Consider the following 26,663-nt stretch of genomic DNA (forward strand, 5'->3'; position numbering starts at 1 on the left):
TATTCAAAAGGAAGACCTTGCCAAAAGAGACCTTTCCAGCCGGCGTCATCATAAAAGCTAACTCGAAGGGATGGATGGATGAAGAAAAGATGAGCGAGTGGTTAAGGGAAGTTTACGCGAAGAGGCCGGGTGGCTTTTTTCACACAGCTCCGAAGGCGAACACACCTTCACTAAGACGGGCAGACAGCGCCGGACGACATACGCCAACATTTGCCAGTGGATCGTAAATGCCTGGGCAGATATTTCGGTCACAACTGTGGTCCGAGCTTTCCGGAAGGCAGGATTCACAGAACTGCTGCACAACAACAGCGACACTGAATCCGATGACTTCGACGAGACGGAGCCGGCCATTTTTGGATCCCACGCTTGCGCAACTTTTCAATTCGGACACCGAAGACGAAGAATTCGAAGGATTTACGAATGAAGAATAACTTCAGAAGGTGAGCGCTATGTTTATTTTGTGTGTTGTGACATTAACGTTCGAGCAACATTATGTTGCTATTGCTCTACACCATTTTGAATTTTACTATGTTTGTGATTGCACATTTGCGTACATTTTGGGACAGAGTTGTTAGAACGCTGGTTTTCAATATATTATTAAAGTTTGACTGAACTATCTGACTGTTTTTTTGACATTCCCTTTAGCGCAGCGTAGGCGCGGCTTATAATCCGGGGCGGCTTATTGGTGGACAAAGTTATGAAATATGTAATTCATTGAAGGTGCGGCTAATAATCCGGTGCGCCTTATAGTGCGGAAAATACGGTATATATATATATATGTATATATGTATATAAAGGTATATACAGTATAGGCGTAATATGATCAAACTTTCTTGTTCTTGTCAAAAGTCTAGCAGCCGCATTTTGTACCAACTGTAATTTTTTAATGCTAGACATAGGGAGACCCGAAAATAATACGTTACAGTAGTCGAGACGAGACGCAACGAACGAATATGCAATCTTTTCAAAAACTATCCATGCACCACAGTATTACAAAACATTTAAAATATTTAAAAAAAACATGAACTCTTTAGCTTGTCAATCAGTTTGATATTATACGAGTTCAATAATACACGTAGTCATCATTCACAGGTTTCTTGATCTGCCTTGTGGATCTTCTCAACACAGGTTCAGGATCGTCAGTCACATCTTCATTCATGTGCTGCGTTGGCATTGTTTCACAGTCAGTAGGTGTAGATGAAACCTCGGACTCAGCTGTTGCTTGGTTTGAAACGGTCGGTGTAGATGAAACCTCGGACTCAGCTGTTGCTTGGTTTGAAACGGTCGGTGTAGATGAAACCTCGGACTCAGCTGTTGCTTGGTTTGAAACGGTCGGTGTAGATGAAACCTCGGACTCGGCTGTTGCTTGGTTTGAAACGGTCGGTGTAGATGAAACCTCGGACTCGGCTGTTGCTTGGTTTGAAACAGTCGGTGTAGATGAAACCTCGGACTCAGCTGTTGCTTGGTTTGAAACGGTCGGTGTAGATGAAACCTCGGACTCGGCTGTTGCTTGGTTTGAAACGGTCGGTGTAGATGAAACCTCGGACTCAGCTGTTGCTTGGTTTGAAACGGTCGGTGTAGATGAAACCTCGGACTCGGCTGCTTCTTGGTTTGAAACGGTCGGTGTAGATGAAACCTCGGACTCGGCTGTTGCTTGGTTTGAAACAGTCGGTGTAGATGAAACCTCGGACTCAGCTGTTGCTTGGTTTGAAACGGTCGGTGTAGATGAAACCTCGGACTCAGCTGTTGCTTGGTTTGAAACAGTCGGTGTAGATGAAACCTCGGACTCGGCTGCTTCTTGGTTTGAAACGGTCGGTGTAGATGAAACCTCGGACTCAGCTGTTGCTTGGTTTGAAACGGTCGGTGTAGATGAAACCTCGGACTCAGCTGTTGCTTGGTTTGAAACGGTCGGTGTAGATGAAACCTCGGACTCGGCTGCTTCTTGGTTTGAAACGGTCGGTGTAGATGAAACCTCGGACTCAGCTGTTGCTTGGTTTGAAACGGTCGGTGTAGATGAAACCTCGGACTCGGCTGCTTCTTGGTTTGAAACGGTCGGTGTAGATGAAACCTCGGACTCAGCTGTTGCTTGGTTTGAAACGGTCGGTGTAGATGAAACCTCGGACTCGGCTGTTGCTTGGTTTGAAACAGTCGGTGTAGATGAAACCTCGGACTCAGCTGTTGCTTGGTTTGAAACGGTCGGTGTAGATGAAACCTCGGACTCGGCTGCTTCTTGGTTTGAAACGGTCGGTGTAGATGAAACCTCGGACTTGGTTGTTGCTTGGTTTGAAACGGTCGGTGTAGATGAAACCTCGGACTCGGCTGTTTCTTGGTTTGAAACGGTCGGTGTAGATGAAACCTCGGACTCAGCTGTTGCTTGGTTTGAAACGGTCGGTGTAGATGAAACCTCGGACTCAGCTGTTGCTTGGTTTGAAACAGTCGGTGTAGATGAAACCTCGGACTCAGCTGTTGCTTGGTTTGAAACGGTCGGTGTAGATGAAACCTCGGACTCAGCTGTTGCTTGGTTTGAAACGGTCGGTGTAGATGAAACCTCGGACTCAGCTGTTGCTTGGTTTGAAACAGTCGGTGTAGATGAAACCTCAGACTCAGCTGTTGCTTGGTTTGAAACGGTCGGTGTAGATGAAACCTCGGACTCGGCTGTTTCTTGGTTTGAAACGGTCGGTGTAGATGAAACCTCGGACTCGGCTGTTGCTTGGTTTGAAACAGTCGGTGTAGATGAAACCTCGGACTCGGCTGTTTCTTGGTTTGGAACAGTCTCTGGAACCCTCGGCAAACTGCGACGATTGCGACGTAGTATCTGTCCTTCTTCACTCCTCACAGTATATGATCGTGGTGATGTTTCTTGAAGAACAGTAGCTTTGGTTTTCCAACCATCAGGACCTTCAATTCTCACTGTGTCACTTGGTGATAGTGGTGGGAGCGATTTGGCTGCTTTGTCATAAAACGACTTCTGCTTTAGCTTTTGTTGCTTTAGCTTCCGTCGTACTTTTTGACTCTGCGTTGGTGTAGACATACTTGGTAGTGTAGTACGAAGCTTTCTGTTCATCAGTAGTTCAGAGGGTGACAAGCCACACTCAAGAGGTGTCGCTCTGTAGCTAAGTAGTGCTAGGTATGGATCAGAGTTACTATCCACTGCTTTCTTCAAAAGTTGTTTGAGAATATGTACTCCTTTCTCAGCCTTTCCATTTGACTGTGCGTACAGAGGGCTTGACGTCACGTACCTGAAATCATAGTGTTTTGCAAAATTGCTGCCACTCTTTACTGTTGAAACATGGTCCATTGTCACTCACCACAGTATGCGGTATACCATGTCTAGCAAATATAGATTTGACATGTGTGATCACACAGTTTGATGATGTGCTTGATAGCAAAGCCATTTCAGGGAAATTAGAATAGTAGTCAATGACAACAACATACTCTTTGCCCTTCAAATAAAACAAGTCCATTCCCACTTTCTGCCATGGTGCAGTAAGAACTTCAGGCAATATCATGGGTTCTTTGGTTTGTTTGTTTCTGTATTTTTGACATGTTGAACATCTGCCAATCATGTTGTCAATGTCTTTGTTGATTCCAGGCCAGTATACAGTGTCGCGTGCTCGTCTCTTGCACTTTTCAATCCCTAGATGACCTCCATGGATTCTTTGTAGTATGTCCTGCCTCAATGTTTGTGGAATGACTATTCGGTTTCGCTTCAGTAAAAGTCCATCCACAACACTTAGTTCACCTCTAACATGGAAGAACCGTGGTGTTATGATCCGCTGCCCGGATCATATTTTTTGTTTACGTTTTCTAGATACTTGTGTTTTTGGTTAGTTTTGGACTCCTTGAGTACCTGTTTTGTACACCTGAGTTTGTTGCCATGGCTGCTTATTATTTTCACCTGCCGCGTTTGTTCCCGACACGCACCTGTTTGTCATCACTGACATTATTATTTAAGTCTGTCCTCCCTGTCATTCGTTCTGGCTTCGTAGTTTGTTTTCATGCAACAGTTGACGACTTTTTGTTCTGGCTCTGTACCTGTTAGCTTCCACGCTAAACTCCTTTTTTTACCTTCTAGCTCCCATGCTAGCTCTTTTAGTTTTTGCCTTATGTGCTATGAGCACCCTTTTCTTTATTCCAGTATAAGTTAATTATCAAATAAATACTTTCTTACCTGCACGCTGTGTCTGACGCCCGTCTGCATTCCTGAGAGAACGAACCCCGCATCACCATGCGCCCCGGTCGTCACAGTACGAAGCCAGCAAAGAGTTCTTTCGCATCGGGCCTGACGGAGGTGGATGAAGAAGGTGCGTGGATGGTCCTCCGAGCGATGGAGGCAGAGACGCTCCGCTGCAATCCAGATGAGGAGATGATATGGGGACCTGGAGGTGTTCTGGTCCCGATCGACTCCATCTGGCCCGGGGAGGTCCGCTCCCAGCCCGCTCGCACGCGTCGGCGAAGGCGGAAGTCGCACAAGACGGCTTCAGCTCGCGACAGAGACGCGCCACCCCCGCAATTCTTCCCTCCAGAACACAGCCAAGCAGTTCAGGATTCCCCCCCGCCGATGTTTGGTAATCCCATCACTCACTTTGCCAAACAGTTCACTGATTGGGCTGTCAGTCAGCAGGAGACCCGCGCGGATGACGTCATCCCGTCCACTGGTGATGACGTCATAGACGAAGACATTTTTTTAAATTCAGTCACCTCTTTCTGTCAGCCGCCTCCAAATGACTTTAATTCAACAATTAAATACTATCAGGACATTTTTGTTAATTATAAGTCTAGTCAGTACCAGTCACATTCTGGTTTTCAAGCCCCACCCCCTATGGCTCAAGCTCCGCCCACTCCTCTGTTTTCTCCCTCCTGGTCGTCCCTACAGTCCACTATTGAAGAGCAGAATAGTCAATTTGGACAATCAAAAGGGGAGGAGCCTACCCACCTCCTCACCTCCTCCCTCCCACGCCTAAAGACTTTTCCAGACTGCACAAGACGCGTCTGGGATCCGCTTCTTGAGGGGGGGGCTTTGCTAGTGGGCGGGCACAGCTGCGCCCAGCCAAGCCCAAACCTCTAACATGGAAGAACCGTGGGCTGGAACGTGGAGGCCATCCATTCTGCATGTTGGTAATAACACGCTGCAACTCTTCATCTTTTGCCGTTTCCTCAGCGATTTGTTGTGATTTTCTGTCTGACACTGGAAGTGTCGCTGACACCATATTCACATGGTTTTGTACATCCTCTTCAGTAGCACTGACGCTGTTTTCCATGGGTGCTCTTGAGAGTGCATCGGCCAGTATCAAGTGCTTTCCAGGTGTGTAGATGAGCTGGAAATCATATGGCTGCATCTTCATCATGAAACGTTGTATTCGTGGTGTCATGTCATTCAATTTTTTCTTGATGATGGAAACTAGTGGGCGATGGTCTGTTTCTACAGTGAAGGTAGGGAGACCATAAACATAGTTGTGGAAGCTCTGCAGGCCATATGCTAACCCTAGACATTCCTTTTCTATTTGAGCATACCTACCGTATTTTCCGCACCATTAGCCGCACCTAAAAACCACAAATTTACTCAAAAGCTGACAGTGCGGCTTTTAACCCGGTGCGCTTTATATATGGATAAATATTAAGATTCATTTTCATAAAGTTTCGGTCTCGTAACTACGGTGAACAGCCGCCATCTTTGTTCCCGGTAGAACAGGAAGCGCTTCTTCTTCTACGCAAGCAACCGCCAAGGTAAGCACCCGCCCCCATAGAACAGGAAGCGCTTCTTCTTCTACTGTAAGCAACCACCCGCCCGCGTAGAAGAAGAAAAAGTGCGTGGATATTACCGTACGTTTCATTTCCTGTTTACATCTGTAAAGACCACAAAATGGCTCCTACTAAGCGACAAGGATCCGGTTCATGAAAAGACGCAATCTCTCCATCCTCACACGGATTACTATTTCACAGCAACTGATATTCCTGTGAACCGCACTGTGGATACAACGGGAGCACGTACGGTGAATATTCGCACCACAGGGAATGAGAAGTCGTCCTTCACTGTGGTTCTAGCTTGCCATGCTAATGGCCTGAAACTTCCACCCATGGTGATATTCAAAAGGAAGACCTTGCCAAAAGAGACCTTTCCAGCCGGCGTCATCATAAAAGCTAACTCGAAGGGATGGATGGATGAAGAAAAGATGAGCGAGTGGTTAAGGGAAGTTTACGCGAAGAGGCCGGGTGGCTTTTTTCACACAGCTCCGTCCATGTTGATATACGACTCCATGCGCGCCCACATCACAGATGGTGTCAAAAAACAAGTGAAGCACACAAATACAACACTCGCCGTCATTCCGGGTGGATTAACCAAAGAACTCCAACCGCTGGATATTGCTGTCAACAAGGCATTCAAATCACGACTGCGAACGGCGTGGGAACAATGGATGACCGAAGGCGAACACACCTTCACTAAGACAGGGAGACAGCGCCGGACGACATACGCCAACATTTGCCAGTGGACCGTAAATGCCTGGGCAGATATTTCGGTCACAACTGTGGTCCGAGCTTTCCGGAAGGCATGATTCACAGAACTGCTGAACAGTGACACTGACTCCGATGACTTCGACGAGACGGAACCGGCCATTTTGGATCCCACATTTGCCCAACTTTTCAATTCGGACACCGAAGACGAAGAATTCGAAGGATTTACGAATGAAGAATAACTTCAGAAGGTGAGCGCTATGTTTATTTTGTGTGTTGTGACATTAACGTTCGAGCAACATTATGTTGCTATTGCTCTGCACTATTTTGAATTTTACTATGTTTGTGATTGCACATTTGCGTACATTTTGGGACAGAGTTGTTAGAACGCTGGTTTTTAATATATTATTAAAGTTTGACTGACCTATCTGATTGTTTTTTTGACATTCCCTTTAGCGCAGCGTAGGCGCGGCTTAAAGTCCGGGGCGGCTTATAGGTGGACAAAGTTTTGAAATATGCCATTCATTGAAGGTGCGGCTAATAATCCGGTGCGCCTTATAGTGCGGAAAATACGGTACATTCAGCCTGTGTCATGGACCGTGATGCATAGGCTACTGGTTTCCAGTGTTCATCATCAGCCTGTAGTAAAACTCCACCCGGTCCATCTTTTGAAGCATCTGTTGACACCTTTGTTTTCTTTGTAGGGTCGAAGAACGTCAGCACAGGTGCAGTAGTGAGTGTTTCCTTCGGTCTCTGCCACTCATTCTCGTGCCTGGACGTCCACTTGAACTCTGTGTCATTGTGAAGGAGTTCACCAATGCAGGATGTTTTCACAGCAAGGTTTGGGATGAACTTGCCAATATAGTTGACCACGCCCAATATACGCTGTACACCTGTCTTGTCTGTGGGACTCGGCATTCTTTGTACGGCGTGTATTTTTTCATCATCAGGTTGAACGCCATGTGCACTGAGCTTGTCTCCCAGAAAAATTTTCTCTGACACTCCAAACTGACACTTATTTTTGTTTAATTTGAGTCCATATTGTTGTACTCTTTCTAGGGCTGCAGCTAACGATTATTTTTCTATCGATTAATCTATAGATTATTTTTTTCGATTAATCGGTTAATCTATAGATTATTTTTTCGATTAATCTATAGATTATTTTTCTTTTTACCGATTATTTTTTTTATTTAAAATGAAGAGGAAAAAATAAATGTAGGCCAGTTTTTTCAAAAGGCATGGCTTTTATTTACAAAAAAAAAAGTATGGCCACTCAGTCAACATTGACAACAACATGACAAAATATTCTGTAACAATGTAAACATTTAAAACTTTTAACATTTAACAAAATTAAAAGTAGATTATTTGCTTTTTAATGTGCAAATATAAAAGTAAACATCCAGTGCAAATTTTAATATTCTGGAATAGTATAAGCATTTAAAAAGTAAAAGTATTGCTTATTTTGCTTTAAAATGTGCTAAAATAAAGATAAACATCCAATACAAAAAAGTGCAAAACGGAAATATTCTGTAACAAGTGTAAACATTTCAACAAAAGTAAAAGTATTGCTTATTTGCTAAAATGTGCAAAAATAAAGCTAAACATCCAATACAAAAAAGTGTACAGTGTAAACATTTCAACAAAAGTAAAAGTATTGCTTTTTTTGCTTAATAACACAACAATGATAGTATGATTAAAGTGAAAGTTAATTGTTGGTTTGTACATAGTATATGTAACTGTTAATGTTGTAAAAGGTATTTGCACAACTAATTAACGTTAGCGTTTGTGACACGTCTTGTGCCGTGGGGTTCTTTCAGGACCGACAGACTGAACGCCAGACGGCTTTGCCAGGTTTACAATCTTTTAATTTTACACAAAGTCTTTTCTCTTCCAACTGCGCGGATCGCGCACCTGGGCACGATTGCGGCGTCGCTCCCGGCGCGCCCCGCCTCGCCGCTCGCTCGCCGCCGCCGCCGCCTCTCCACAGCGTTAAAGAGGAGCGCGTCTTTGTAAACACTGAACAGGCACGCCAAACGCGCCTCTCAGAGCAAACGGTGCTTTAGTTTATGAATTTACAACGCAGATACAAATGACACATTCATGTTTTTGTGTAATAATGACAACGTATACGCACGCGGACGATTGACTTGTTGATGGTGATGGCAAGAACGCTGTCGGGGGTTTTCTTTTCAAATGTTCGTTCATAGCCGTTGTGCTGCTATGATAGGCCATTTCCGCTCGACACAGTGTGCATACAACAACATTATTAGGCCGTTTATTGAAATACTCCCACACTTTTGACGACTTATGGCGTGCTTTTTTCCCCTCGCTCGCATCGTCTGCTTTGCGCTCCGCCATGACAGTAGTGTGACGTAAATATGCGACGCGCCGACGCACAAAAACGGCGTCGACGTATTTACGTAACCGATGACGTCGACGCGTCGTTTCAGCCTTAACTCTTTCCAACACTTTGGTCAGCCTTTCGTTGTGTTCTTTTGCTGTTCTTCCCCACACAGCAATGTCGTCGATGTACGCTCGCACGCCTTCCAAGCCTTCAATGATATGTTCCATTGCTCTATGGAATATTTCTGATGCAGATCTGATCCCAAATGGTAGGCGTTGGAAGCAGTAGCGACCAAAAGGCGTGTTGAAAGTGCAGTATTTGCTACTGTTTTCGTCTAGTTTGATTTGCCAAAAGCCATTTGACGCATTCCAATTTTGAGAAATATTTTGCCCCAGCCATCTCACTGGCTATTTCTTCACGTTTTGGTATTTGGTAGTGCTCACGTTTTATGTTTTCATTCAAGTCTTTTGGATCCATGCATATTCTTAGATGGCCATTTTTCTTTTTCACACAGACCATGGAGTTTACCCAATCTGTTGGTTCCTCAATTTTCTTTATTACACCCAGTGTTGTCATCCGGTCCAGTTCCTTTTTGAGACGCTCTTTAAGTGCTGCTGGAATATTTTATTAATATTATTTTTTAATTTTTCCCCTCCCTCAGGGGGGGGGGCTCGGCGGGGCGGTTGCTGGTTGTTCCATCTCCATCGTTGGGGTCCCTGCGGGTGGGGTGGGTGGTTCCCGTGGCCCTGTGCCTGGGTGGTCCTGCGGCGGCCGGTTTGGGTGGGGTGGCCGGGGGCTGGCCTCGCCGCGCTCTCCGGGGGTGGGGGGTGGGCTCGTGGGGGCCCGGTTGCCGGTGGGGCGGGGGCGGTCTTCCCGTCCGGTTGCGAGGAGTCTCTGGGTCCCTCGGGCGGGGCGTCTCGCCTTTCTGCCCGTGTGGGGTGTGGTCTCTCGCTGGCTTGGGGTCTGGCTGTCCCCTGCTTTTCTCGTGCCCTGTCCTCTGCCGGGTGCGTCTGTCTGCGGCCTGCTGCTGGCCCTTGTGGGCGGTACGGTGGGTCGGGCTCTGGGGTTCCTGTCGCTGGCCGGCTTGGCTGCGTGGGGGCGGTGGTCCCTGGTTCCCTGGGCACCACGCCTCCTGTTTGTGGGTTGGGCTCTCGGGGGTGATGGGGCCGTGCTCTGGCTCCCACGCACTCTGGGAGTCGAATGTATTGTACATGCAAATTCACATATGCTCACATACGTACATAGGTACCTACGCTCCCACATACATACACAAATACAGTACATATTTACCTACCTAATGTTCGTACATCCACACGCACATTCAATATACAAACATACACATACACATACTGTACATATACATTCATTGTACAAACACATATTCACATTCTGTACATATACATTCATTGTACAAACACATATACACATTCTGTACATATACATTCATTGTACAAACACATATACACATTCTGTACATATACAAGTACATATGCATACTTACACTCATGCACATAATCACGTTTCATCAAACATATATTAACGTTGTTGCCCTAGGGTAAACTGGGTGTAACACATGGCACACTGACAAAGCTTAACCTATTGTGACTATAACAATCTACAAGGTTAATGTAGGTTGCTTCTCTTTCTCCCCCTCCATTTTTCTGCATTCTTTCGTATCTCAAGTTATCATTACGTATATGTATTGTTGCATTTAAACAACTGTATTGTTGATAATAAAGGTCAATTATTGGTATTGTTCATTATCAATAGCGCTATTTCTATTGGTATTTGTATTGATCCATTTGTAGTGTAATAATGCTCATTGTCATTTCTGTATTATTTTTTATTTTTCGCTAACTGCTTATTTGCTATTACCTTTACCATCATATTTGTACATGTCGTATTTGCTGATGTTGCTCTATTGTTGTTGTTGTTGTTGTTTGCTGTTGTTGTTTTTGTCTCTCTGTCTAATCCCCCTCTTGTCCCCACAATTTCCCCCTCTGTCTTCTTTTTTTTTCTCTTTCTATCCCCTCCTGCTCCGGCCCGGCTGCACTAAATGATAATATAAATACATTTAATAAAGTCAAATACAAATAAGGCAACAAGAGAAGTATCCTACACTTCTCTTTTGTAAAGTAAATCTGAACAGCCGACATGGGCATCTACATCAACTACCGCATTTTCCGCACTATAAGGCGCACCGGATTATTAGCCGCACCTTCAATGAATGGCATATTTCATAACTTTGTCCACCAATAAGCCGCCCCGGACTATAAGCCGCGCCTACGCTGCGCTAAAGGGAATGTCAAAAAAACAGTCAGATAGGTCAGTCAAACTTTAATAATATATTAAAAACCAGCGTTCTAACAACTCTGTCCCAAAATGTACGCAAATGTGCAATCACAAACATAGTAAAATTCAAAATAGTGCAGAGCAATAGCAACATAATGTTGCTCGAACGTTAATGTCACAACACACAAAATAAACATAGCACTCACTTTCTGAAGTTATTCTTCATTCATAAATCCCTCGAATTTTTCTCCTTCGGTGTCCGAATTGAAAAGTTGGGCGAATGTCGTCCGGCGCTGCCTCTGTCTTAGTGAAGGTGTGTTCGCCTTCGGTCATCCATTGTTCCCACGCAGTTAGCAGTCTAGCTTCGAATGCCCTGTTGACACCAATATCTAGCGGCTGGAGGTCTTTTGTCAATCCACCCGGAATGACGGCGAGTATTGAATTAAGCGCGTAAGCGTGTCTCTCAATGTGATGTTATGAGCTAGCAAATATAACAACTACACTACCCAGCATGCAACGATAGTGACGAGCATGCGCGGTAGCCCTGAGAAGCGTTGTTGTATGCTGGCAGTTAGAATGTGGTTATGAGCACGCTGTGAGTAAACGTTGAGAACTCAGTTAACACGCCTCGTCTGCATTATTTATAATTAGACAGACAACACACTTAATAGGAGCCATTTTGGGGTCTTTACATAAACACACAAATGGAAATGAAACGTCACATATCCCAGCATGCACCGCGTGCTTCTTCTTCTTCCGGGGCGGGCGGTTGCTTGCGTAGAAGAAGAAGCGCTTCCTGTTCTACCGGGAAAAAAGATGGCGGCTGTTTACCGAAGTTGCGAGATCGAAACTTTATGAAAATGAATCTTAATATTAATCCATATATAAAGCGCACCGGGTTAAAAGCCGCACTGTCAGCTTTTGAGTAAATTTGTGGTTTTTAGGTGCGGCTAATGGTGCGGAAAATACGGTATATGATTTGCCTGAGAAGCTGGACAGGACATAAAAAAAAATAAAAAATAAAAAATAAAAAAAATAAAAATAAAAATAAGTGCTGCTGGAACTCTTCGCGCTGCATGGACAACTTGGACGTGCCTGCTCTTTAAGCTGTATTTTGTATGTAAAAGTTAAAGCACCAAAACCAGTGAACACACCAGCGTAGTTCTGCACTACTGAATCAGTTTCAATTTTTTTGAGCGCTCCACATCTGTGTTCACAAGATACACTCTTTTCACCAGTCCTAAAACTTCACATGCTTTGTCACCCAATATTGACTCGCGTTCTTCAGTGACAACTGAAAATAGCAGGTAGTGCACTTTTCCTTTTACAGTGACTCTCAATTTGCATGTGCCCAGACTGTCGATGCTACGACCATTGTAGTCTTTCAGTACAGTACAGACTTCCCTCTCCCCAGCCACTTCGTCCAGCTCCTCCCGGGGGATCCCGAGGCGTTCCCAGGCCAGCCGGGAGAGATAGTCTTCCCAGCGTGTCCTGGGTCTTCCCCGTGGCCTCCTACCGGTCGGACGTGCCCGAAACACCTTCCTAGGGAGGCGTTCGAGTGGCATCCTGACCAGATGCCCGAACCACCTCATCTGGCTCCTCTCCATGTGGAGGAGCAGCGGCTTTACTTTGAGCTCCCCCCGAATGACAGAGCTTCTCACCCTATCTCTAAGGGAGAGCCCGCCACTCGGCGGAGGAAACTCATTTCGGCCGCTTGTACCCGTGATCTTGTCCTTTCGGTCATGACCCAAAACTCATGACCATAGGTGAGGATGGGAACGTAGACTCGAGTTCCATTTATTTGTAGCGGTGCTATCCACTTGTCTTTATCAACAGCATTGACTACTTCTTCTGTTTTATTTTCACTGTTCACTAGGCCAACAAAGAATGTTTCACCCAGATCAGTGTCCTCCACTACATTGACAGATTTGTCCTTTTTAGCGCATGGTTTTCCTTTAGCAAAAACATTGTTTGGCAAAGTGATTTTTTTCCATAGCATTTGGAACACTGCTTACCAAATGCTGGACACTGCTTTGGCTTGTGCTGCGATCCACAGCGCTTGCATTGGAACATGACGTCACTCTTCTGCTGTGAATCAGAATCAGAATCAGCTTTATTGTCATTACGCAAGGTAACGAGATTGAGGCCATTCCATACAGTGCGATGTGTGCATGCTAGAAAAACAATGTGCAAATATATAAAAATATAAAAAATGCAGAAGTGCAATGAATATGGTGTGAAATGAATATATACATCCATCCATCCATCCATCCATCCATCTTCTTCCGCTTATCCGAGGTCGGGTCGCGGGGGCAGCAGCCTAAGCAGGGAAGCCCAGACTTCCCTCTCCCCAGCCACTTCGTCCAGCTCCTCCCGGGGGATCCCGAGGCGTTCCCAGGCCAGCCGGGAGACATAGTCTTCCCAACGTGTCCTGGGTCTTCCTCGTGGCCTCCTACCGGTCGGACATGCCCTAAACACCTCCTTAGGGAGGCGCTCGGGTGGCATCCTGACCAGATGCCCGAACCACCTCATCTGGCTCCTCTCGATGCGGAGGAGCAGCGGCTTTACTTTGAGCTCCCCCCGGATGACAGAGCTTCTCACCCTATCTCTAAGGGAGACCCCCGCCACCCGGCGGAGGAAACTCATTTCGGCCGCTTGTACCCGTGATCTTGTCCTTTCGGTCATAACCCAAAGCTCATGACCATAGGTGAGGATGGGAACGTAGATCGACCGGTAAATTGAGAGCTTTGCCTTCCGGCTCAGCTCCTTCTTCACCACAACGGATCGATACAGCGTCCGCATTACTGAAGACGCCGCACCGATCCGCCTGTCGATCTCACGATCCACTCTTCCCTCACTCGTGAACAAGACTCCGAGGTACTTGAACTCCTCCACTTGGGGCAAGATCTCCTCCCCAACCCGGAGATGGCACTCCACCCTTTTCCGGGCGAGAACCATGGACTCGGACTTGGAGGTGCTGATTCTCATCCCAGTCGCTTCACACTCAGCTGCGAACCGATCCAGTGAGAGCTGAAGATCCTGGCCAGATGAAGCCATCAGGACCAAATCATCTGCAAAAAGCAGAGACCTAATCCTGCAGCCACCAAACCGGATCCCCTCAACGCCTTGACTGCGCCTAGAAATTCTGTCCATAAAAGTTATGAACAGAATCGGTGACAAAGGGCAGCCTTGGCGGAGTCCAACCCTCACCGGAAACGTGTCTGACTTACTGCCGGCAATGCGAACCAAGCTCTGACACTGATCATACAGGGAGCGGACCGCCACAATCAGACAGTCCGAAACCCCATACTCTCTGAGCACTCCCCACAGGACTTCCCGAGGGACACGGTCGAATGCCTTCTCCAAGTCCACAAAGCACATGTAGACTGGTTGGGCAAACTCCCATGCACCCTCAAGGACCCTGCCGAGAGTATAGAGCTGGTCCACAGTTCCACGACCAGGACGAAAACCACACTGTTCCTCCTGAATCCGAGGTTCGACTATCCGGCGTAGCCTCCTCTCCAGTACACCTGAATAGACCTTACCGGGAAGGCTGAGGAGTGTGATCCCACGACAGGGTGGTTGGTGGAATGGGTTATTGCACCGAAGAGAAGGCAGTTATGAGGGACAATGGGGCAGTCCGTTCAGGATGGTTATGGCCCTGGGGAAGAAGCTGTTCTTTAGCCTGTTTGTTTTGGTTTTAATGCACCTGTAGCGCTTCCCAGAGGGCAGCAGGTGGAACAGGTCAGAGCCAGGGTGGGTGCTGTCCTTGATGATGGCACTGGCTCTGTTGAGGCAGCGGGAGGTGTAGATGTCCGTCAGAGAGGGGAGAGGGCGGCCGATGATCTTCTGAGCCGTCTTGACCACTCTTTGCAGCCTCTCCCTGTCTGCTGCAGTGCAGCTGCCGTACCATACCGTAATACAGTAGGTCAGCAGGCTCTCGATGGACGAGCGGTAGAAGGTCAGCAGCAGGTCAGGCTTCAGGTTGTACTTCCCGAGGACTCTAAGGAAGTGTAGCCGCTGCTGAGCCTTCTTGATGATTGATGTGGTGTTGACTGTCCAGGAGAAGTCATTAGAGATGTGGATTCCAAGGTACCTGAAGGTGTGGACCCTCTCTACACGCTCGCCGTTGATGTAGAGGGGGGCAGGGTCGGTGCTGCTCCTCCTGAAGTCGACGATGATCTCTCTGGTCTTGCTGGTGTTGAGAGCGAGGTTGTTCTCCGAAGACCAGGCCGTCAGCTTCAGGACCTCCTCTCTGTAGGCAGCCTCGTCACCCCTGGAGATGAGCCCGACCACTGTGGTATCGTCGGCGAACTTGACGGTAAGGTTGTCACTGTGGGCCGGACTGCAGACTGCAGGCTGCGACTTCCATCCCCTTGACACGACATATGCACGTTGTCGCCTCCCACGCCGATGGCTGCGGTGGACGCCATTTCACCAAACGTCTTGACGTGCATCTGTGACAATTCTGCTGCATGACAAATTTGAATGGCATTCTCTCAACAGTCTTTCTCTGACTTTTTTGTCTTCTGTGCCACATACAATCTGGTCCCTTATCATCGAGTCCTTCAGTGTAGCAAAGTTGCAAGTTTGTGCTTTCAGCCTCAAAACAATGGATGTCCGCTAACTTCTTGCAACTCAACGCCAAGAAAACGGAAATGCTGATTATCGGTCCTGCTAAACACCGACATTTATTTAATAATACCACCTTAACATTTGACAACCAAACAATTACACAAGGCGAATCAGTAAAGAATCTGGGTATTATCTTCCACCCAACTCTCTCCTTTGAGTCACACATTAAGAGTGTTACTAAAACGGCCTTCTTTCATCTCCGTAATATCGCTAAAATCCGTTCTATTTTATCCACTAGCGACGCTGAGATCATTATTCATGCGTTCGTTACGTCTCGTCTCGACTACTGTAACGTATTATTTTCGGGTCTCCCTATGTCTAGCATTAACAAATTACAGTTGGTACAAAATGCGGCTGCTAGACTTTTGACAAGAACAAGAAAGTTTGATCATATTACGCCTATACTGTATATACCTTTATATACATATATACATATATATATATATATATACCTATACTGGCTCACCTGCACTGGCTTCATGTGCACTTAAGGAGTGACTTTAAGGTTTTACTACTTACGTATAAAATACTACACGGTCTAGCTCCGTCCTATCTTGTCGATTGCATTGTACCATATGTCCCGGCAAGAAATCTGCGTTCAAAGAACTCCGGCTTATTAGTGATTCCCAGAGCCCAAAAAAAGTCTGCGGGCTATAGAGCGTTTTCTATTCGGGCTCCAGTACTATGGAATGCCCTCCCGGTAACAATTAGAGATGCTACCTCAGTAGAAGCATTTAAGTCCCATCTTAAAACTCATTTGTATACAGTATTTTCCGCACTATAAGGCGCACCGGATTATTAGCCGCACCTTCAATGAATGGCATATTTCATAACTTTGTCCACCAATAAGCCGCCCCGGACTATAAGCCGCGCCTACGCTGCGCTAAAGGGAATGTCAAAAAAACAGTCAGATAGGTCAGTCAAACTTTAATAATATATTAAAAACCAGCGTTCTAACAACTCTGTCCCAAAATGTACGCAAATGTGCAATCACAAACATAGTAAAATTCAAAATAGTGCAGAGCAATAGCAACATAATGTTGCTCGAACGTTAATGTCACAACACACAAAATAAACATAACGCTCACTTTCTGAAGTTATTCTTCATTCATAAATCCCTCGAATTTTTCTCCTTCGGTGTCCGAATTGAAAAGTTGGGCGAATGTCGTCCGGCGCTGCCTCTGTCTTAGTGAAGGTGTGTTCGCCTTCGGTCATCCATTGTTCCCACGCAGTTAGCAGTCTAGCTTCGAATGCCCTGTTGACACCAATATCTAGCGGCTGGAGGTCTTTTGTCAATCCACCCGGAATGACGGCGAGTATTGAATTAAGCGCGTAAGCGTGTCTCTTAATGTGATGTTATGAGCTAGCAAATATAACAACTACACTACCCAGCATGCAACGATAGTTACGAGCATGCGCGGTAGCCCTGAGAAGCGTTGTTGTATGCTGGCAGTTAGAATGTGGTTATGAGCACGCTGTGAGTAAACGTTGAGAACTCAGTTAACACGCCTCGTCTGCATTATTTATAATTAGACAGACAACACACTTAATAGGAGCCATTTTGGGGTCTTTACATAAACACACAAATGGAAATGAAACGTCACATATCCCAGCATGCACCGCGCGCTTCTTCTTCTTCCGGGGCGGGCGGTTGCTTGCGTAGAAGAAGAAGCGCTTCCTGTTCTACCGGGAAAAAAGATGGCGGCTGTTTACCGAAGTTGCGAGATCGAAACTTTATGAAAATGAATCGTAATATTAATCCATATATAAAGCGCACCGGGTTAAAAGCCGCACTGTCAGCTTTTGAGTAAATTTGTGGTTTTTAGGTGCGGCTAATGGTGCGGAAAATACGGTATATGATTTGCCTGAGAAGCTGGACAGGACATAAAAAAAAAAAAAAATTAAAAAAATTAAAATAAAAAAAAATAAAAAAAGTGCTGCTGGAACTCTTCGCGCTGCATGGACAACTTGGACGTGCCTGCTCTTTAAGCTGTATTTTGTATGTAAAAGTTAAAGCACCAAAACCAGTGAACACACCAGCGTAGTTCTGCACTATTGAATCAGTTTCAATTTTTTTGAGCGCTCACATCTGTGTTCACTCTTTTCACCAGTCCTAAAACTTCACATGCTTTGTCACCCAATATTGACTCGCGTTCTTCAGTGACAACTGAAAATAGCAGGTAGTGCACTTTTCCTTTTACAGTGACTCTCAATTTGCATGTGCCCAGACTGTCGATGCTACGACCATTGTAGTCTTTCAGTGCAACTGTTGTTTCGTGGATTTTCGTTTTTTCTCTCAATTCCTTGATGTCTGACATGTTGATCAAGTTTGCCTTTGCACCAGTATCTAGTTTCATGTTAACTCATCCATCTCCATCCATCCATCTTCTTCCGCTTATCCGAGGTCGGGTCGCGGGGGCAGCAGCTTAAGCAGGGAAGCCCAGACTTCCCTCTCCCCAGCCACTTCGTCCAGCTCCTCCCGGGGGATCCCGAGGCGTTCCCAGGCCAGCCGGGAGAGATAGTCTTCCCAGCGTGTCCTGGGTCTTCCCCGTGGCCTCCTACCGGTCGGACGTGCCCGAAACACCTTCCTAGGGAGGCGTTCGAGTGGCATCCTGACCAGATGCCCGAACCACCTCATCTGGCTCCTCTCCATGTGGAGGAGCAGCGGCTTTACTTTGAGCTCCCCCCGAATGACAGAGCTTCTCACCCTATCTCTAAGGGAGAGCCCGCCACTCGGCGGAGGAAACTCATTTCGGCCGCTTGTACCCGTGATCTTGTCCTTTCGGTCATGACCCAAAGCTCATGACCATAGGTGAGGATGGGAACGTAGACTCGAGTTCCATTTATTTGTAGCGGTGCTATCCACTTGTCTTTATCAACAGCATTGACTACTTTTTCAGTTTTATTTTCACTGTTCACTAAGCCAACAAAGAATGTTTCACCCAGATCAGTGTCCTCCACTACATTGACAGATTTTTCCTTTTTAGCGCATGGTTTTCCTTTAGCAAAAACATTGTTTGGCAAAGTGATTTTTTTCCATAGCATTTGGAACACTGCTTACCAAATGCTGGACACTGCTTTGGCTTGTGCTGCGATCCACAGCGCTTGCATTGGAACATGACGTCACTCTTCTGCTGTGAATCAGAATCAGAATCAGCTTTATTGTCATTACGCAAGGTAACGAGATTGAGGCCATTCCATACAGTGCGATGTGTGCATGCTAGAAAAGCAATGTGCAAATATATAAAAATATAAAAAATGTAGAAGTGCAATGAATATGGTGTGAAATGAATATATACATCCATCCATCCATCCATCCATCCATCTTCTTCCGCTTATCCGAGGTCGGGTCGCGGGGGCAGCAGCCTAAGCAGGGAAGCCCAGACTTCCCTCTCCCCAGTCACTTCGTCCAGCTCCTCCCGGGGGATCCCGAGGCGTTCCCAGGCCAGCCGGGAGACATAGTCTTCCCAACGTGTCCTGGGTCTTCCTCGTGGCCTCCTACCGGTCGGACATGCCCTAAACACCTCCTTAGGGAGGCGCTCGGGTGGCATCCTGACCAGATGCCCGAACCACCTCATCTGGCTCCTCTCGATGCGGAGGAGCAGCGGCTTTACTTTGAGCTCCCCCCGGATGACAGAGCTTCTCACCCTATCTCTAAGGGAGACCCCCGCCACCCGGCGGAGGAAACTCATTTCGGCCGCTTGTACCCGTGATCTTGTCCTTTCGGTCATAACCCAAAGCTCATGACCATAGGTGAGGATGGGAACGTAGATCGACCGGTAAATTGAGAGCTTTGCCTTCCGGCTCAGCTCCTTCTTCACCACAACGGATCGATACAGCGTCCGCATTACTGAAGACGCCGCACCGATCCGCCTGTCGATCTCACGATCCACTCTTCCCTCACTCGTGAACAAGACTCCGAGGTACTTGAACTCCTCCACTTGGGGCAAGATCTCCTCCCCAACCCGGAGATGGCACTCCACCCTTTTCCGGGCGAGAACCATGGACTCGGACTTGGAGGTGCTGATTCTCATCCCAGTCGCTTCACACTCAGCTGCGAACCGATCCAGTGAGAGCTGAAGATCCTGGCCAGATGAAGCCATCAGGACCAAATCATCTGCAAAAAGCAGAGACCTAATCCTGCAGCCACCAAACCGGATCCCCTCAACGCCTTGACTGCGCCTAGAAATTCTGTCCATAAAAGTTATGAACAGAATCGGTGACAAAGGGCAGCCTTGGCGGAGTCCAACCCTCACCGGAAACGTGTCCGACTTACTGCCGGCAATGCGAACCAAGCTCTGACACTGATCATACAGGGAGCGGACCGCCACAATCAGACAGTCCGAAACCCCATACTCTCTGAGCACTCCCCACAGGACTTCCCGAGGGACACGGTCGAATGCCTTCTCCAAGTCCACAAAGCACATGTAGACTGGTTGGGCAAACTCCCATGCACCCTCAAGGACCCTGCCGAGAGTATAGAGCTGGTCCACAGTTCCACGACCAGGACGAAAACCACACTGTTCCTCCTGAATCCGAGGTTCGACTATCCGGCGTAGCCTCCTCTCCAGTACACCTGAATAGACCTTACCGGGAAGGCTGAGGAGTGTGATCCCACGACAGGGTGGTTGGTGGAATGGGTTATTGCACCGAAGAGAAGGCAGTTATGAGGGACAATGGGGCAGTCCGTTCAGGATGGTTATGGCCCTGGGGAAGAAGCTGTTCTTTAGCCTGTTTGTTTTGGTTTTAATGCACCTGTAGCGCTTCCCAGAGGGCAGCAGGTGGAACAGGTCAGAGGCAGGGTGGGTGCTGTCCTTGATGATGGCACTGGCTCTGTTGAGGCAGCGGGAGGTGTAGATGTCCGTCAGAGAGGGGAGAGGGCGGCCGATGATCTTCTGAGCCGTCTTGACCACTCTTTGCAGCCTCTCCCTGTCTGCTGCAGTGCAGCTGCCGTACCATACCGTAATACAGTAGGTCAGCAGGCTCTCGATGGACGAGCGGTAGAAGGTCAGCAGCAGGTCAGGCTTCAGGTTGTACTTCCCGAGGACTCTAAGGAAGTGTAGCCGCTGCTGAGCCTTCTTGATGATTGATGTGGTGTTGACTGTCCAGGAGAAGTCATTAGAGATGTGGACTCCAAGGTACCTGAAGGTGTGGACCCTCTCTACACGCTCGCCGTTGATGTAGAGGGGGGCAGGGTCGGTGCTGCTCCTCCTGAAGTCGACGATGATCTCTCTGGTCTTGCTGGTGTTGAGAGCGAGGTTGTTCTCCGAAGACCAGGCCGTCAGCTTCAGGACCTCCTCTCTGTAGGCAGCCTCGTCACCCCTGGAGATGAGCCCGACCACTGTGGTATCGTCGGCGAACTTGACGGTAAGGTTGTCACTGTGGGCCGGACTGCAGACTGCAGGCTGCGACTTCCATCCCCTTGACACGACATATGCACGTTGTCGCCTCCCACGCTGATGGCTGCGGTGTACGCCATTTCACCAAACGTCTTGACGTGCATCTGTGACAATTCTGCTGCATGACAAATTTGAATGGCATTCTCCAACGACAATTCTGTCTCTCTCAACAGTCTTTCTCTGACTTTTTTGTCTTCTATGCCACATACAATCTGGTCCCTTATCATCGAGTCCTTCAGTGTAGCAAAGTTGCAAGTTTGTGCTTTCAGCCTCAAATCAATGGATGTCCGCTAACTTCTTGCAACTCAACGCCAAGAAAACGGAAATGCTGATTATCGGTCCTGCTAAACACCGACATTTATTTAATAATACCACCTTAACATTTGACAACCAAACAATTACACAAGGCGAATCAGTAAAGAATCTGGGTATTATCTTCCACCCAACTCTCTCCTTTGAGTCACACATTAAGAGTGTTACTAAAACGGCCTTCTTTCATCTCCGTAATATCGCTAAAATTCGTTCTATTTTATCCACTAGCGACGCTGAGATCATTATTCATGCGTTCGTTACGTCTCGTCTCGACTACTGTAACGTATTATTTTCGGGTCTCCCTATGTCTAGCATTAAAAAATTACAGTTGGTACAAAATGCGGCTGCTAGACTTTTGACAAGAACAAGAAAGTTTGATCATATTACGCCTATACTGTATATACCTTTATATACATATATACATATATATATATATATATATACCTATACTGGCTCACCTGCACTGGCTTCCTGTGCACTTAAGAAGTGACTTTAAGGTTTTACTACTCACGTATAAAATACTACACGGTCTAGCTCCGTCCTATCTTGTCGATTGCATTGTACCATATGTCCCGGCAAGAAATCTGCGTTCAAAGAACTCCGGCTTATTAGTGATTCCCAGAGCCCAAAAAAAGTCTGCGGGCTATAGAGCGTTTTCTATTCGGGCTCCAGTACTATGGAATGCCCTCCCGGTAACAATTAGAGATGCTACCTCAGTAGAAGCATTTAAGTCCCATCTTAAAACTCATTTGTATACTCTAGCCTTTAAATAGCCCCCCTGTTAGACCAGTTGATCTGCCGTTTCTTTTCTTTTCTCCTCTGCTCCCCTTTTCCTTTTGAGGGGGGGGGGGGCACAGGTCCGGTGGCCATGGATGAAGTGCTGGCTGTCCAGAGTCGGGACCCGGGGTGGACCGCTCGCCTGTGCATCGGCTGGGAACATCTCTACGCTGCTGACCCGTCTCCGCTCGGGATGGTGTCCTGCTGGCCCCACTATGGACTGGACTCTTACTATTATGTTGGATCCACTATGGACTGGACTCTCACAATATTATGTCAGACCCACTCGACATCCATTGCTTTCGGTCTCCCCTAGAGGGGGGGGGGGTTACCCACATATGCGGTCCTCTCCAAGGTTTCTCATAGTCATTCACATCGTCCTTCAGTGTAGCAAAGTTGCAAGTTTGTGCTTTCAGCCTCAAATCAGTCACAAAACTGTCAAAACTTTCTCCATGAGCTTGCACTCTTGAACGGGACACATATCTTTCATACAGGTAAAAGCCAGTAAATTAGAATATTTTGAAAAACTTGATTTATTTCAGTAATTGCATTCAAAAGGTGTAACTTGTACATTATATTTATTCATTGCACACAGACTGATGCATTCAAATGTTTATTTCATTTAATTTTGATGATTTGAAGTGGCAACAAATGAAAATCCAAAATTCCGTGTGTCACAAAATTAGAATATTACTTAAGGCTAATACAAAAAAGGGATTTTTAGAAATGTTGGCCAACTGAAAAGTATGAAAATGAAAAATATGAGCATGTACAATACTCAATACTTGGTTGGAGCTCCTTTTGCCTCAATTACTGCGTTAATGCGGCGTGGCATGGAGTCGATGAGTTTCTGGCACTGCTCAGGTGTTATGAGAGCCCAGGTTGCTCTGATAGTGGCCTTCAACTCTTCTGCAGAGTGGACCGACACCAGCAGATGACATGGCACCCCAAACCATCACTGATGGTGGAAACTTTACACTAGACTTCAGGCAACGTGGATCCTGTGCCTCTCCTGTCTTCCTCCAGACTCTGGGACCTCGATTTCCAAAGGAAATGCAAAATTTGCATGGTTGGGTGATGGTTTGGGGTGCCATGTCATCTGCTGGTGTCGGTCCACTCTGTTTCCTGAGATCCAGGGTCAACGCAGCCGTCTACCAGCAAGTTTTAGAGCACTTCATGCTTCCTGCTGCTGACCTGCTCTATGGAGATGGAGATTTCAAGTTCCAACAGGACTTGGCGCCTGCACACAGCGCAAAATCTACCCGTGCCTGGTTTATGGACCATGGTATTTCTGTTCTAAATTGGCCCGCCAACTCCCCTTACCTTAGCCCCATAGAAAATCTGTGGGGTATTGTGAAAAGGAAGATGCAGAATGCCAGACCCAAAAACGCAGAAGAGTTGAAGGCCACTATCAGAGCAACCTGGGCTCTCATAACACCTGAGCAGTGCCAGAAACTCATCGACTCCATGCCACGCCGCATTAACGCAGTAATTGAGGCAAAAGGAGCTCCAACCAAGTATTGAGTATTGTACATGCTCATATTTTTCATTTTCATACTTTTCAGTTGGCCAACATTTCTAAAAATCCCTTTTTTGTATTAGCCTTAAGTAATATTCTAATTTTGTGACACACGGAATTTTGGATTTTCATTTGTTGCCACTTCAAATCATCAAAATTAAATGAAATAAACATTTGAATGCATCAGTCTGTGTGCAATGAATAAATATAATGTACAAGTTACACCTTTTGAATGCAATTACTGAAATAAATCAAGTTTTTCAAAATATTCTAATTTACTGGCTTTTACCTGTATGTCTCATTCTTCTTGGGAGAGCAGTGAGCATCAAACTTGTCAATGACAACATCCAACTTGTTTTTTTCATCTGGATTGTCAAACACAAAAGTGTTGTAAACTTCAATGGCATGTGGGCCTGCTATTGTAAGCAGTAACGCTACCTTCCTTGCATCCGGCTTATCCTGCAGTGCCATGGCCGCCATGTACAGCTGGAACTGCTGCTTCAAGGTGCGCCAATTGCTGTCGACTAGTGATGGGTCCGGCAACACCGATGCATCGGCGCATGCGTCGAGCTCATAGAGCAAAACCCTGTGTCGGTGCGCGTACCGCTTTTAGAAAGTCACGTGACCGATCATGAGCTGTTTTGGTCACGTGACCGATACGCCAACTGTGTCGCACTGACGCCTCCTCTGTGCCCTGTGAGCGGCTCTTTTCTACAGCCCGAGAAATAATAACTAAGAAGAGAAATCGTCTAAAATGTAATACGTCGGAAAAACTTTTTATTTTTATTTTTATAAAAATGTGTAAAAAAAATAAAATTAAAAAAATTCCCAGTCCACAATCATCCACAACACGTTCTCTTAGATTTCCATGTTATGATACATGTTCACATTATTTATTGACTGTATCTAAAAAAGATAAAAATATATTTTTATTTAAATGAAGATATGGAATAATCCTAAATGAAATACAATGACTTGGTTTATATTATTGTATATACTAGGGCAGGGGTCACCAACGCGGTGCCCGCGGGCACCAGGTAGCCCGTAAGGACCAGATCAGTCGCCCGCTGGCCTGTTCTAAAAATAGCTCTAAGAGCAGCACTTACCAGTGAGCTGCCTCTATTTTTTTAAATTGTATTTATTTACTAGCAAGCTGGACTCGCTTTGCTCGACATTTTTAATTCTAAAAGAGACAAAACTCAAATAGAATTTGAAAATCCAAGAAAATATTTTAAAGACTTGGTCTTCACTTGGAATAAGTGGTAGAAAATGGATGGATGGATGGGTCTTCATTTGTTTAAATAAATTAATTTATTTTCTACTTTGCTTCTTATTACTTTTAGAAATACAATTTTAGAGAAAAAATACAACCTTAAAAATGATTTTAGGATTTTTAAACAAATATTTTTTTTTCCTTTTAAATTTCTTCCTCTTCTTTCCTGACAATTTAAATCAATGTTCAAGTAATTTTTTTTATTTTTTTATTGTAAATAATATTTTAGCTTCTGGTTTTTTGACGAAGAATATTTGTGAAATATTTCTTCAAACTTACTATGATTAAAATTCAAAAAAAATATTCTGGCAAATCTAGAAAATCTGTAGAATCAAATTTAAATCTTATTTCAAAGTATTTTGAATTTCTTTTAAAATTTTTGTTCTGGAAAATCTAGAAGAAATACTGATTTGTCTTTGTTAGAAATATGTCAAATGGGGGTCGCAGCTTGCTGCGGGGTTGTTCTTCCAACGCAAGATAGACGGCTACGGACAACAGCGTGAAGGTAGGCTAGGATTTATTTAACATAAATCATGCACTACCGCGAACATAAACAATACAACAACAATCAACAACAACAAAAAAAGAGGCAAGCGTGCCTAAAACGCAAGTGAAGCTAATCTTAAACAAAAACTAGGACATGGACATGGAAACTTACTTTTGTCAAAACGAGACCTGAACCGGAGTGACATAATGACAATGCAGGCAGGACGAGTGATGAACAAGGTATGCTTAAATAACAGTGACATGATTGGTGACAGGTGTGTGTGAGTCAAAACGTGAAACAGGTGCGTGACGTGACAGGTGAAAACTAATGGTTGCTATGGTGACAAAACAAAACAAAAGTGCACAAAAAGTCCAAAATTTAAACCGAACATTACTAAAACAAAACATGATCACACAGACATGACAAAATATAGCTTGGTCCAATTTGTTATATATTCTAACAAAGTGCAGATTGGATTTTAACCAATTTAAAACATGTCATCAAAATTCTAAAATTGATCTTAATCAGGAAAAATTACTAATGATGTTCCATAAATTATTTTTTTAATTTTTTCAAAAAGATTCAAATTAGCTAGTTTTTCTCTTCTTTTTGTCGGTTGAATTTTGAATTTTAAAGAGTCGAAATTGAAGATAAACTATGTTTCAAAATTTTATTTTAATTTTTTTTCGTGTTTTCTCCTCTTTTAAACCGTTCAATTAAGTGTTTTTTTTCATCATTTATTCTCTACAAAAAACCTTCCGTAAAAGGGAAAAAAAAATGTACGACGGAATGACAGACAGAAATACCCATTTTTTTATATATATATATATATATATAAATGTATTTATTTAGCTATTCTTGTTTGAATCCCACTTACGTGTAACTTACAAATGACAATATATTTATTGTTATGAATTCAAAGTCATGTCAGGGTTATTATCGGGGTTGTTGGCAATTATTTGTATTATTTGCTAAAAACTGCTCCTACTCACGTCTCAAGGGCAGGGCCGACATCCGGGCAACTGAGCTACATACGGGTTCTTCGAGCCATAGCAACCTGACTGGCGTTGAAAACAAACCGTCGCCATTACTCTTTAACCTGTCGACCTGCGCTGATTAAACCCGTCATTCTGCCTCCAAAATGCCAAAAAACGGTGTTGTTCTTGGTTGTG

The 26,663-nt window shown here is 45.5% G+C and overlaps 1 protein-coding gene across 1 annotated transcript; it reads right to left on the bottom strand.

Annotated features, from left to right (window-relative positions):
- Window positions 1-826: 826 nt before the first annotated feature.
- Window positions 827-26,505, bottom strand: LOC133577871 (uncharacterized). Its single transcript, XM_061931965.2, has 9 exons — window positions 26,484-26,505; window positions 24,170-24,255; window positions 21,105-21,227; window positions 18,786-18,858; window positions 15,424-15,560; window positions 13,105-13,177; window positions 5,063-5,422; window positions 2,069-2,828; window positions 827-1,780 (listed from the first exon to the last, which is right to left on the bottom strand). Exons 1-9 carry the CDS (start codon window positions 26,503-26,505, stop codon window positions 1,156-1,158), a joined length of 2,259 nt encoding a protein of 752 aa, XP_061787949.2. The 3' UTR covers window positions 827-1,155.
- Window positions 26,506-26,663: the final 158 nt, after the last annotated feature.

Source organism: Nerophis lumbriciformis, linkage group LG39 (assembly GCF_033978685.3).
Source record: "Nerophis lumbriciformis linkage group LG39, RoL_Nlum_v2.1, whole genome shotgun sequence".
NCBI classification, from domain to species: domain Eukaryota; kingdom Metazoa; phylum Chordata; class Actinopteri; order Syngnathiformes; family Syngnathidae; genus Nerophis; species Nerophis lumbriciformis.

Coding starts and splice junctions, on each gene's coding strand:
- LOC133577871 (XM_061931965.2), bottom strand. CDS start 26,505: ATGTCGGCCCTGCCCTTGAGAC. Junction 24,256..26,483: donor GTCGGCCCTGCCCTTGAGAC/GTGAGTAGGAGC, acceptor ACCCATCACTAG/TCGACAGCAATTGGCGCACC. Junction 1,781..2,068: donor AAGCAACAGCTGAGTCCGAG/GTTTCATCTACA, acceptor GCCGAGTCCGAG/GTTTCATCTACACCGACTGT.